Source organism: Electrophorus electricus, chromosome 18, assembly GCF_041902795.1.
Source record: "Electrophorus electricus isolate QZ-2024a chromosome 18, ASM4190279v1, whole genome shotgun sequence".
Taxonomy (NCBI): domain Eukaryota; kingdom Metazoa; phylum Chordata; class Actinopteri; order Gymnotiformes; family Gymnotidae; genus Electrophorus; species Electrophorus electricus.
The window spans coordinates 7,707,896-7,721,374 of NC_137514.1; the positions used below are offsets into that span (position 1 = coordinate 7,707,896).

At 41.5% G+C, this 13,479-nt stretch overlaps 1 protein-coding gene across 1 annotated transcript; it reads right to left on the bottom strand.

Moving 5' to 3' along the window:
- Positions 1-216: 216 nt before the first annotated feature.
- slc5a7a (solute carrier family 5 member 7a) lies at positions 217-7,909 on the bottom strand. The gene is made up of 9 exons (XM_027008929.3): positions 7,820-7,909; positions 7,348-7,590; positions 6,821-6,934; positions 6,525-6,680; positions 6,128-6,276; positions 5,241-5,384; positions 3,975-4,128; positions 2,336-2,553; positions 217-2,211 (listed from the first exon to the last, which is right to left on the bottom strand). Exons 2-9 carry the CDS (start codon positions 7,532-7,534, stop codon positions 1,558-1,560), a joined length of 1,776 nt encoding a protein of 591 aa, XP_026864730.1. The 5' UTR covers positions 7,535-7,590; positions 7,820-7,909; the 3' UTR covers positions 217-1,557.
- Between the last annotated feature and the right edge of the window lie 5,570 nt (positions 7,910-13,479).

Genomic DNA, 13,479 nt, shown 5'->3' on the forward strand with positions numbered 1-13,479 from the left:
CAGGCTAGTTTGTATGCTACTGCAGAACGGGCATCTAAATCGCAACAGTGCAGTGTTGGAACGCAGGCTGAGTTGAAGGAAAATAAATATATATTTGTCACATGAAAATTGTGTTCTGAAAACAGAAAACGTGTTGAACTTTAACTTAGATGCCACATAAAAAAGAGACATAATCGTTCAACATTTTAATAATATAATTTATTTATATTGATTGGTTCTACATTTATAATCCCTTTGAGCGAAAATAAATAAATAAATAAATAAATAAATAAATAGAGATTTTTTGGACTAAAGCTATTTATCACCAAACTCAATAACTCTACCAGCACATTCAAATTACAATATTCATTTGTACTTTTTTTTAAAATATATAAATATAAATATATACATCACAAAAAGAAAATCTGTATCATCAAATGAAAGTTATCACGGGTACTGATTCAGGCTCAAACCAGATACAGCAGCTTCTGCTAACGGTAACATCTATGAGTTTGAGGGTCACACAATAATACAGCACAGATCCCTTTCGAGTATTACATTAGGTAAATGTTTTGCACCAGATACATTAATTTCCAAGTCTTAACAAAGTGGCTGCTGAACCATTTGCATAATATCACACTCAGTTTTACATGAACCCCCCACTCCCATGCAGGGAGTAAAAGACATTAGTTTGTGCCCAATGCAGAATAAGAATAAGACACTATGTAGGGGATGTAGTACTATGTAGGGGATGTAGTGCACTACGTGCAGTATAGCACATGCCTTATGATGTGCACTACGTAAGGAACAATGCACCAATTCTTATTCAGCATCAGATCTTCTCCTCTTAAACAATGCAGCTAGTTAAGGCAGCTGCGATGTTATGTATCCCCACCCTGTTTTCAGTTTTGCCGTATATTGCACACACTTACGCCACATATTTTATTAGGGTTTCTTGTTGGCTGAAACTACATCACTTGTTACATTTATGAAACAGGTAACAATTTTTTTTTTTCCTTAAAACATTTTTATGACAGGACACTAAGCCGAACTGTACTAATATCTAACAAGGGTTTTTTTAGGTATAATATTCCTTCAACCTCTATGCTGACACACAGTATATTTTTTCTGTTTAAGTTATTTAAATAAACCCTGACCTGGAATTAGGACCAGAGAAATGACTATTGCTATTGCCTCACCATATATAGTGTGTGCTCACAGTATTTGGACTTCTTTTTCAGAGGAGAGTGGAACAAAAGAGTTCAGTAGTTTCATACATACCATACAGATGTTATTCCGTAAAGCAGAACCTGTAGCAGACCTGGCATGATGTGTCTGCTGTTTTCTCCACATTTATTCCTACTTTGTTGTTCTGTCATGGAGAACCAAATGTTGCATATCTTATACTCTTCCTGTAGCAGCAATGGAAAATCCAACACATGTATGGCTAAAGCAAAACTGAACAGGTCCTTCTCTCGTCCTCGTGGAAGCACAGTGTTTCTTTACGTCTCAGGAGAGGCACTGTCCTTCTCATTGTTGCGGTCGAGGACCTTGTCTGAACTTGAAAGGCAAAGGCCTCTACTCATTCTCATGACTGGGTGACTCGGGGCTGTAGTCATCCTCTTCAGTGAGGGTCTCCTTCCTGGTGAAGGTGGTGGCCAGCGTGACACTGAGACGCGGCCGCACCGGGGCCATCTCGGACAACCCGATTACATTCCTGTTCACCAGCGTGGTCCTGTCCATGATCTCCTCACTGTGCTTGGCCACCACCGCATCCAGGAAATCGTATTTGGCCGAGAGCTTGCCGCTCTCGAACAGGTACTTGAACAGGTAGGAGAAGACTACGTTACTCAGGAAAGAAGCCAGCATGGAGGTCATCTTGAAGGGGAACTTCTGCACCACTAAGTACTCCACCTCCTTCGTGTTGTGAAGGACCTTCTCTTTGATGTACCAGCCAGGGTAGTAGATGAAAGGAGGCAGCTTGAGGTAGGGCTCGCCACCGCCGATGCGGAGGATCAGGCCGAAGACGTAGCCGGCCACTGAGCCGTAGGTGTTGGTGCCTCGTATGAACAGCACGCTGAGGAGCTGAGGGAAGATGATGACGTAGACCAGGTCGGAGCTCAGGTACCAGAGACCATACACAGTGCCTGTCAGCAGGGCCATAGCCGTGGCAGCGGCCCCGAACACAAAGATGGAGATCCTCATGACCCACACGATCTCGTAGTCTGCAGCCTACAGAGGGGACCAACATGCCATGGTGGCAATATATAGTGTATATGTCTATTCTTCAAAGATGTCTATGACAGCTGAAGATACTCAGTGACATTATTTTATGTAACACCAGACAGGTGCTTACCGACTGGCGGAAAGCTTGCTGATAGATGTTCCTTGCGAACATGGAACTGGCTGAAAGGATAGATGAATCAGCAGATGACATCACTGCAGCAGAGACTGCCCCCAGCCCGAAGAAAGAGACAAAAGGTGGGCAGAGGTGCTGCAATACAATTGGAAGAATCATTTCTGACTGGTCTTTCATCATCGGAGGGACTGATCCATAGCTCGTCTGATTCCAGTCTACAATAAAAAGTGAGAGACGATTTCCATGATGCAATATGGTCTTTAGCCCATAGACCACACATTATGATATAATTACTCTGAGGTAACTACACCAGTCTACACCCCAAGCATTAAATCATATGAGCAAAAACCCTATTCAGCACTGGCAATATGTAGACAACTATTCTAGCTGCATATCCACATATCTGCTACATCCCAAGTTTATCTAATTTAAAGTCTAGTTATAGCAGTGCATCCCTATCCCTACCAGTTAAAGCATCAGTTCCACACTGTGTCTTTGATGGTGAAAATCAGTAGATTAAATCTGATTCCTCAGAGCTGAAGCCTCAGATGTAATATTTACAGAGTTCACATCGTTAAATGGATGAGCCCCTCAATAATGGATGAAGGAGACCAGCTGTTGTTATTTACACATTTCTTTAGAGATCTGACGGGGACATGACCACCACCCAGGGTCTAAACAAGCGGGGGGAGACCTCCTTCTCATGAGAGCGCATTTTAGAGAAATCAGACAGCAGCAGTCAGATGGTTTTTCCCGTGTGAGGTTTAGCAGCTGGTGCGTAATCACCGGCACATTCATGGTCCAGTAGTGTTGAGGCTGTTAGCAGGGAGAAGCCTGAGGAGGTGATGCAGTAGAAATACTACTCCCACCTGACTGAGTTGGTTACATGACTCATTTGTGAATTGGGGAAGATGGAACGTCTGCGAAGAAGGTATTATAGAGCAGATAAGGAGCTACTGAAATATCCGTTAAAGCCGTTCATTCCTTTAGGGATGTATTCTTTGGGTATCCGTCAGTGCGGTCTTTTCAGCAAATTGGAGTGATGTGTCAGGGCTGGCTGCTCACAGAGCTAGCATTTATGCAGCCATGAAACAGCAAAGATATTTGAGTGTGCTGTCACTGATAAAGTAAAGTAGTTCCTCAAAAGTCAAAAGAGCACCTTTGCTTAGATACACATTGATTTATTAGTTTGGCTAGCTGACTGGGGCTACAGATGTTCTACAATGGGAACGTCTGACACAAAGCAACAGATAGTACCCATCAGATTAGCAAAACATCCGCCAGTATGTTCTTTGATCAGTGACATGATAGCCTGTTCGCAGCATATGGAAAACGGCCTGCTGACAGGCAAAAAAGCTAAATAACAACAGCAAAAAAAGCTAATCTTGAGCTAGTTAAACTAGTCTACACCTGTTGGCCTTAATGTAATGAAGTGTACTAGGTGAGTGACATTAACTTTATTGAAACTAAACTGAAGGGCAGATTGACAGAGTCAGGGTTGGGCAAGCCCATACTTTCCAGCTCGTTGGTTCAGCTGTACTATTGGTTTGCTGTCCAGTTTGGGCCTTCTACCAAAGGTCCAAAGAGTAGCTGAGCCTTACTGGGCATTACTGGTGCTCAAAACACTTCAGCTCACCCGTAGAGGCGCCAATGGCTCCGATCAGCACGGAGGGCACGGCCATGATGAGGCAGCCGAAAGCAGCCGTGAAGGAGAGGACTTGAGCATAGGTAGCTGAAGAGGCAGAAAGAACCCGTTGAAAATAGACCTGCCAGGGTATTCCCCCGAACATCTAGGAACAAGAACGGCATAGTAAATACAGACACCAAACAGCAAGCTGTTAACAGACTACACAGCAATACTAGTAGACCACTCTCAAGCCATATGGACATGCATTAAACTCCCAGCAACACTGCTGTCCCTGATTCACTCATACCAGGGTAATACCACCACCATCTCAAAGTCTCTGCTGTGTGACAATTGGTTTGCCATTCATATAATGACCAATCAGGAACATGGCATCGTGTGGCTGACCAATCAGGAACATGGTATAGTGTGGCTGACCAATCAGGAACATGGTGTAGTGTGGCTGACCAATGAGGAACATGGTATATTGTGGATGACAAAGTGTGAATGTCTACAGACAGGCTCCAGTCTGTAATGGTATGCTTACACAGTTCTTTATTAAGTGGCCAGTGAGTGTAGATGAACAACACTGCGTACTAATGTCTTCAACATCACATTATAGTAAGTACACTGTTATATCTTTCATAATGAGTACATTATTTACCTTGATTTAAATTCTGGTTTCTCCACACTGAAACATACTAACACTCTTTACTATCTTTTGACTGAGTGACTCTTTCCTTAGGCACATTTGTGAGTTGTACACTTGAATTACGTGACAGATGTCGGCATCTCATGTTTTTCATTTACAGAATCTTATTGTGAAAATCACTGTATGCTGTTACAAGTCCTTGACATTTAGGAATACATATCAGCTCCCTGTGTATTAGAACAGGGTCATACCTGAGTGTTTTGTTCCATTTGAAACAGGCTGCAAATTTCAATTACATTAGCATGGCACACACTTCAACTAATTCAGATTGAATATCGTACTGATGTCTTCTCATATTTTGGGAGGGTGTGTTAGTGCTAACATTAAGACCAAGCTTTTCTTCTTTAACACATTTGTCCATCTTTATATGATTTTATGGATTGGGTTACTGGTCTGTAGTGCATTCTTGTTTCTTATATATGAAACACCCACAAAAATGACCGCATGTCTTTCTGTTTTTTAAGTCCTGAGCTGGTTTCTTTGTGCTGGTAAACACGTGGTTTAGGAAAATGTCCCAGTTCAGTGAGTGTCATGACCAGCAACAATGCATGACTAAGTGAACTCACCAGAAGGCAGAAGTCATCAATCCACATCCACAGGTCTGCACTTTGAATGTCCCCTAGCCAAGGTTCCTGGTAGATTTCCCGCACTGCGCTCACTCCGATGTCAGACACAGCAGGATTGGACAGTGCGAAGGGGATGCTGATCCACTGCAGAGTGAGCACAATGGTTTTCTTTTGGTTTCATAGGCAGTTTTGGGTCCTCAGTCCAACTTGTATTTATCCCTGTACAGACTATACATTTTCATATTTTACACTTCAGCAGCACAAAATATATTACAGCATTTGTGAAAAATTATTTAAGTATTTTAAGTATTCCTAGTTCCTGGGTATGTCTGCTTTTATCTGGTCACCCTTTATGTGAATCTGTTCTTGAGGGCTCTTGATGTTCTAAGAATATTTTTCTGTAGTTCAAGAGTTTGATGTATTAATTCTGGAAATTATTTGTGGAATGTGAATGCGCTATATGTAACTGTATGAAAAGAGTTCTTGAACCCTACTGAAATACATTAATGAACATACTAAATCAGATCACGCATTAAATAAATTCATGTTTCAGTTTAGGATGTCATTATACTGTGCTGGGCTGCCAAAAACAAAACAAATGTATGTAGCACTGTTAAAACAAACAATTCATTGGGGACCCAACTTCAGTTTATGGAATCCAGCCTTGGTGTCTCCTTCATATTAGAAGTCACTATGCAAAAGCAAGATCTGCTCCACCTACCCAGATATTAACGTTGAAAACAACAGGTCACTTAGACCACATGTAGGAAAGAACAATGCACAATGGCTTAGAGGTGAACAGCCTTGCATAAAAACCTAAACTTTTCATAATAAAAGCTGAACACATGTCCAACAAACACCGTGAAGTGAGAGAGATAAATGTCTACCAGCCCCAAGAAGATGCAAAAGAGCTGAACCACATCCGTATAAGCCACAGAGTAGACTCCGCCCACCAGCGTGTAGAAAATGGCTATGAAGGCCGAGATGATCACAGACATGTTGATGTCGATGTCCACGATTACACTCAATGTCGCCCCTGTTAAAACAGTGATCTATAATAAGGAAGCCTGTGTGGGGGGGCTATTAATAATGAATTGTTGAATGTGCCTGACCTTTACTTTCAGAAAAGGTGTTACGAGTATTCTTTTTAATTCTTCTTTTTTTTAATGAATTAACCTGAAAACAGAAAGACCTAAGTAGTAAAACTAAAGAATAAAGTAAGACTAAAGATCTGCGTTTTTCCCCCCGCGCACGTAGCAGAGGGATAGTTAATTGCATCCTTACCGAGGGCCGAAAAGATGGCTGCAGACCAGAATATCTCGCCCATTAGCGCGGGGATGAAGAGCAGCCCGCCCATCCGCTTACCATACAGCTGCTGGAAAGGGTCGAGCATGGTGACGTAACCTCGGGAGCGCATCGGCTTCGCGAAAAACAGACCACCTGGACCAGGGCAGCGAAAGAAGAAGCGGTGAGGTGAACGGAATGGCACTTTTAAGAGCGTTAACTCTGCAAAATAAATAAATAAATAAATAAATAAATAAATAAAGTCTTCATGCCGGGAGAAAACACAGACAGCCTACCCAGTACGAGACTCATCGCGTATCCAAAAGGAGCTTGCGCCCAAGCCAAGCCGTACCCTGGGAGATACACGTACTCTGCCGTCCCGTTGATGTAGCCCCCTCCAACCCACGTCGCTGGGCAAATGAGTCGGCAAGAAGTTGGTATAAAAGCAAATCTTAAATACTGATGTGACAGTTCCAGAATGTTAATTCCACAAATAAACAGAGGAAACGGACAAGTACTGGTTTGGTTTACTTTGGTACTAGACTAAACATGTATCAGTAACTGGACGATATAAGAAATAAAGTTCACGTCTTTCGCCATTTGTTAATAATATGGCTTTAAATTTTTACATTTGTTGACACTTTCAGTGGCTGCTTTAAAAAAATTAAAAACTATTTTAACTATTTTGGTAGGTAAAAACAAACAAATCATTCAAGTTGCGATGTAGAAGTAAGAAAAGTAAAAAAAAATGGATAAGATTAATTTTATAACAGGAATTATAATAAGATATATAACAGTACATTCATTTCCGAATGAATCCTACCGGTCATAGTAAATGCTCCCACAAATAATCCAATGTCTCTTCCCCCAACCATGATGCTCTCACTCCGGTCACCTCCTTCTTCCATCCCGGAGTTCTTGTTCTTCCAGGCAGCCCATATTCCTACTGCAAGGATCAGCGCGTAGAACAAGACGATCGCCACCAAACCTTCGACATGTATGCCTGCCATTGGTCTTCTCTCTACTAAAGTCGCTGTGCTTCCAAAGAACCGAATGTCACTGAGACCTGGGAGTGGAAATGTACGTAGATAAAGAGGTATTCAACAGTTGAAAAGTATCTGTATTGAAAATAAAAAATTACAAAACGAGAGTTATTTTTTCATCACATAAATGTTGAAAGAAAGGTCTTGAAATTAGAACTTGGTTTAGAAAATTGTCACCACCTTTTAAGAATATATACATATAGGAAAGTCATTTTACATTTTTACTTTCTTAAAAAACAAAGTGTGCCTTACCTTTTGTCGTATGTAGCTCCAAACAGATACCACGTACCGAAAACTAACTGTCCAAATGGAAACGCAAAGAGCACAATAATCGCCCTTGGAAAAGAGCAGTCCCGCACTTTTCCGATGAAGAATGCGTTACTCGGAATCTTATATGAGACCATGTTTCGTCAGAGGTTTGATGAACGCGAACGTCAGAGAGTTGTGAATGGAGGCCTATTTCCAAATAAAGATATAAGGTCGTGCAAATTATTCGCGCGTCACTGGAACTTATCCAGTTTTTGTGATGCGGTCAACTTAAATTAGCAAGCGCTGTAAATCAGTAAGAGTGGTTTGGATCGTTTTCATTCTTAAAATTCTCAATGATGTTTAGTGACTCGTTTCGTCATGCAAACAGTGACGTGTCGTGGTAGCCCCAACCACTGCATCTGCATCTTCTGATTAAACGCTAACGGGAACGAAGGCGCTGTCCGTGGTTCTGAAAAGGCGAAACAAGTCCACCCGGCAAATTAGGATATGTAATGGACTAGGCGCAGTCCCAAAACAATTCTGGCTTGATAAATGACAAATGATATTCTGTTGATATTCTGTTTCCTTTGCAATTTGCACACTCTATTGTATATCTGAACACTTTATACTTGAATCATGCTTGGAATAAATCAAACTAAACAGAAAACAAGAAGATACTTGAACACAAGTGAAGAAGCATCATGAACATTTAGGAGTCTCTTTAAGTATAATTGTTTACAGTCATTTTAATTATGCAAATGGTAGTCGGCTGCCATCGAGCATTGTCAGATCCATCTTAAAACAGGGACGACTGAGACCCTTTCTTACATAGCAAAAGCAATCCCTTCTTCAACTGCATGCTTGTGTGTCCTTCGACCGTATTTGACAGGTCTAAAAAAAATACACGGTGTGAGCAATGTTTTTATATTTACAGTTATAGTCTAATTGATTACGGTAGCAGGGGAAAAAAAAGATTAATTTAACGGCTCTGTAAAATACGAGGCGAGAAACTTTTTTGAATGAGCCAATTTAACGGTGACAGGGCTCCAACTTCGCCTACCCAAACACGCCTCGGATGAGTCGACTAATTTAAGACGGAGGACAATTTGACAGCCTGCCAAGAATGTTCCAATTAAGTTCACCCAGCACAGAAAACACCTCCCAAACAGATGTTAGAGTTCACTAGAAAAGACGACGTTTGACCAAGCTCACTCTCTTCAACGCCAGTTCAGTCCTTTCCTTATGCAGGTCCGCGAACAAAATGTTCTTTTCCTGAAACCGCTGACCTTGTCTTTTAGCACAACCTTGGAGAATATTAAATATATTGGGGGAAACAGCTGGTCGGGTGTTAAACCAGTCTGGTGGGCACTGGCTAGTCTCGAGTCTTCTGTTTATAGAAGTCTCTGCACTGTCCTGGCGCGCGCTGCCAATACACAGCGCGTGAAACCGGGAGGATTTAATGAGCGTGTTGCACATCTGTCTCGTGCTCTTTGAAGTGTGCAAATGAGCGCTCAATTCTCTAGTCAGTTTTAAAAACATTCAGATCGCAGTCAACACTAAAAAAAATTTCAGCTCAGTAATTTCATAAATATGGTGCAGCCTGAACTGTCGAGAACTTTTCATCAATTCTAAAAGCATAACCAGAAGCGCTGGTCACTGAGGGTAAATCGTGAAATTAAGACACATTTGCCCTTGGACATCACCAATAGTTGCTTAGATCAGTGTTTTTATCAAAGTTGAAATTTTTAACTGGACACCCGGTCATAAAGATTTTTCTCATAAATTCTTTTCAACAGTGCACTTCAGATAATTCAACTGAGACCCTTTTCCACTCGTAAGGGAAGCTACATGTCCAGTCATAAGGAATGTTACTTGTACAGTCGTAAGGAATGTTACTTGTCCAGTCGTTAGTGAAGCTACATGTCCAGTCGTAAGAGAGGCTACTTGTCTAGTCGTTAGTGAAGCTACATGTCCAGTCTTAAGAGAGGCTACTTGTCTAATCGTTAGTGAAGCTACATGTCCAGTCGTAAGAGAGGCTACTTGTCTAATCGTTAGTGAAGCTACATGTCCAGTCGTAAGAGAGGCTACTTGTGTATTCGTTAGTGAATCTACATGTCCAGTCGTAAGAGAGGCTACTTGTCTAATCGTTAGTGAAGCTACATGTCCAGTCGTAAGAGAGGCTACTTGTCTAGTCGTTAGTGAATCTACATGTCCAGTCGTAAGAGAGGCTACTTGTGTATTCGTTAGTGAATCTACATGTCCAGTCGTAAGAGAGGCTACTTGTGTATTCGTTAGTGAATCTACATGTCCAGTCGTAAGAGAGGCTACTTGTGTATTCGTTAGTGAATCTACATGTCCAGTCGTAAGAGAGGCTACTTGTCTAGTCGTTAGTGAATCTACATGTCCAGTCGTAAGAGAGGCTACTTGTGTATTCGTTAGTGAATCTACATGTCCAGTCGTAAGAGAGGCTACTTGTGTATTCGTTAGTGAATCTACATGTCCAGTCGTAAGAGAGGCTACTTGTGCAGTCGTTAGTGAAGCTACTTGTCTAGTCGTTAGTGAAGCTACATGTCCAGTCGTAAGAGAGGCTACTTGTGTAGTCGTTAGTGAAGCTACATGTCCAGTCGTAAGAGAGGCTACTTGTGTAGTCGTTAGTGAAGCTACATGTCCAGTCGTAAGAGAGGCTACTTGTGTAGTCGTTAGTGAAGCTACATGTCCAGTCGTAAGAGAGGCTACTTGTGTAGTCGTTAGTCAAGCTACATGTCCAGTCGTAAGAGAGGCTACTTGTGTAATCGTTAGTGAAGCTACTTGTCTAGTCGTTAGTGAAGCTACATGTCCAGTCGTAAGAGAGGCTTCTTGTTCAGTCGTAAGAGGGGCTACATGTCCAGTTTACGGACAGCCCACGGTGTGGTGATGCTGCCTAGTGGCTTAAAGCAAAACCGCATTCGGAAGAAGAAAACCTGATCTTTATGAAATCAAGTAAGTGGAGATTATAAAAACGAGGCAACATTTTACACAAACACACTGTTTAACAATAACACTCGCCATTATTCTTTTCAGTGTAATTTAGGGTTAGTTCGCGCTACTATCTCGGCGTTATGTATGTTAGGAAGGTGATCCGTCTGTAATCAGTAGATTGAGTTTACATTAGGAATTTAATAATATAATAAAATTATTCATAATAATATTAATATACAGCCCACTTTTACTGTCCATAGAGACCGTCACGTCCAGGGGTCGTTCATTTTTATGTTTTATGTATGTATGTTTTTTTTTTTTTTTTTTTTTGTTTGTTTTTTTGGGGGGGGGGTAAATTTTTAATTTACATTAACCTTTGATGTAGATAAACACTTTTGTTCAACAACATGTGAGATCCACTTCAAGAATCACCTGATTCAGTTACAAGAGGTGACATTCGACACCAGTTTCATGTGCTTTTTTCAGGCAAACCTTTGATGTGTGCTCATGGATTTGGTCACCAACACATACTGCAGTCTAAGTCAGGCATGGCATGCAAATGTGCCTTAAATGTTATTCATCATTAGAAGAGTTGGCTGGGACTGTATGAGTTATTCAGGTACTGCTAACCAGCCCATTGACTTGAACATCTGGAACCAGCCTTACCAGATGGGAGTGAAAAGAGCTTCACTTGTATGCATGTCTGACTTTTCACTGCAAATGTGCCTCCCCTTATTTTTAACACACTTTATCAGACACCTGAACCTGGGTCTCAAGCACAGGAGCACAGAGCATTCGACAGTATTTTTCCATGTTGGGGAGTAATATGGGATTTCATCTGGGAGTGCTCCTGTGGTGACAGATGGGCTCCTGATTATATGCTGCTGTCTTTGGTGTCTTTTCAACACCCACTGTTGCCTTGGAAGCCTTAATGAGGGAAATCCATCTGATTAACCAGGAGCAGGGGCAGATTTAGTTATTTTGGGGCCCCAGGTAAAAGACAAGCGTGCCCCCTGTGTTATTCTTTGAGTTGGCTCTTTTAAGTGAATGATAGAAGCATTGTAGAGAAGAATTAGGATGTGTGAAATAGTTACATCCTGTAACTCCCTCACTTGTAGTGCAGCAAAAGCCTCAAGTAAAACTTCATTTTCATGCCTTAGATTTAATATCTTGCAGCAACACTGAAATGTTTCTTTCACACTCACATTTTAATTAATGTTGTAAATAATGTGCTATAAATTATTGTTGCTAAGTTTGAACTCACTGAAGCATTGAACTCACAGAAACGTGAGTGAATGAAACGCCATTTGGAGGTTGTAAGAGCAGGTTCTTTTAGGTGAGGTGAGCTGATTTGAACTCTTTATAAAGAGTCTAAATGTACATGACTAGTTTATACAAACGTTTGTGCTAGCATTATGTACTGTCTGCAGGGTCTGTCTGGCAGCAGTCTATTCTGATTAATAGTAGTAATAGTAAAATAGTAAAATTAGTAAAAATAGTAGTTAATTTCAGGAGAGCAGTGAGAAAGTTTCTGCTAGCCCCCTTCTTTTTGTGCTTCACTGCTCTGCTCAGATGACTTATTTCTCCTTCTGTCAACACTCACTCAATCATTTTAAAACACATCTTATCCACAATAAGCACAGTAGCTATATCTTATTTGCTTGCAAACACCGGCCTGCATTCACACAGTGATGTCATTAGGTAAAAACACGGACCAAACCATTACAACCATGATTGGGGGTGGTGCTGCAATAAGGTTAATAAACATAATTGCTACAGTAGCAGATAAGCTTTTTTTAAAATGTAAATGTATATTGAAGAATACGTTATTTGACAGCTACACATCCATTTCATTTGTATTTGTCATTCATGGGAGCCCTAGGTGACTGGGAGCTCTAGGTGACCCTAGAGGACTACCTACATTGTAATGCAAAGACCTTTCGCAGGACTGAGGCTGTGGAACAGTCCCGGTCATCAGCTGTTCTGGAAGCAGTCCAGTGTACTGAGGTAACACGAGCTTCTGGGCACAAAAGTCAGGCTGGAGACCTTTCCTCCCAACCAGCGGCCTGATGTAGACCCACAGTGTCGGGTTTTTAATGTGTTAATCTGGATCAAACAGTGGTTGACATCTACAGTAATTTATAGTATGTTTTAGTTATTTTACAGAATACAACCTTTGAACTTTTGAACATTTTACCTGCAGTAGAAGTGCAGTGCTGGGATTAGGAAGAATATTGACCAAGAGGTTGGAGTTCATACAGCCTCTGTATATTCTACAGGCAGGGCAAGACACCAGAGAGTGGAGACAGAGTGTGAGTACTAGTCCCCAGAACAGAGAGGAGAGTAAGAATGTGTATTTTGCTGTGTATTACCTAGGAAGGAGGGTTGTTCTCATTGCCTGTACTTCATAATGGCCTTGAACACAGACCTCTAAAGTAATTTCAGCTGTTTGGAGATACAGAATAGATGACCCACCCACACCCACCCTCAACATTCTGGACAAAACTACCTGCAAAAAAAATGGCTAGGAAGTACAATCACCAGAGACCCAAAGTCCGACATCGACTGTGAGAAAAGCCTAAGCAGACGCTGTACTTCTTACTGCAACTGAAAGTGTTCCTCCTAGCCCAGGAGTGGCAGGTCCAGTGCAGCCATCATAGGGTGCAGCTCTCTCACCAAACACAACCTTCACAAACCACAGCACA

Coding starts and splice junctions, on each gene's coding strand:
- slc5a7a (XM_027008929.3), bottom strand. CDS start 7,534: ATGGCAGGCATACATGTCGAAGGTTTGGTGGCGATCGTCTTGTTCTAC. Junction 6,681..6,820: donor CGCGATGAGTCTCGTACTGG/GTAGGCTGTCTG, acceptor GCCCTGGTCCAG/GTGGTCTGTTTTTCGCGAAG. Junction 5,385..6,127: donor TTTGCATCTTCTTGGGGCTG/GTAGACATTTAT, acceptor CTCACTCTGCAG/TGGATCAGCATCCCCTTCGC.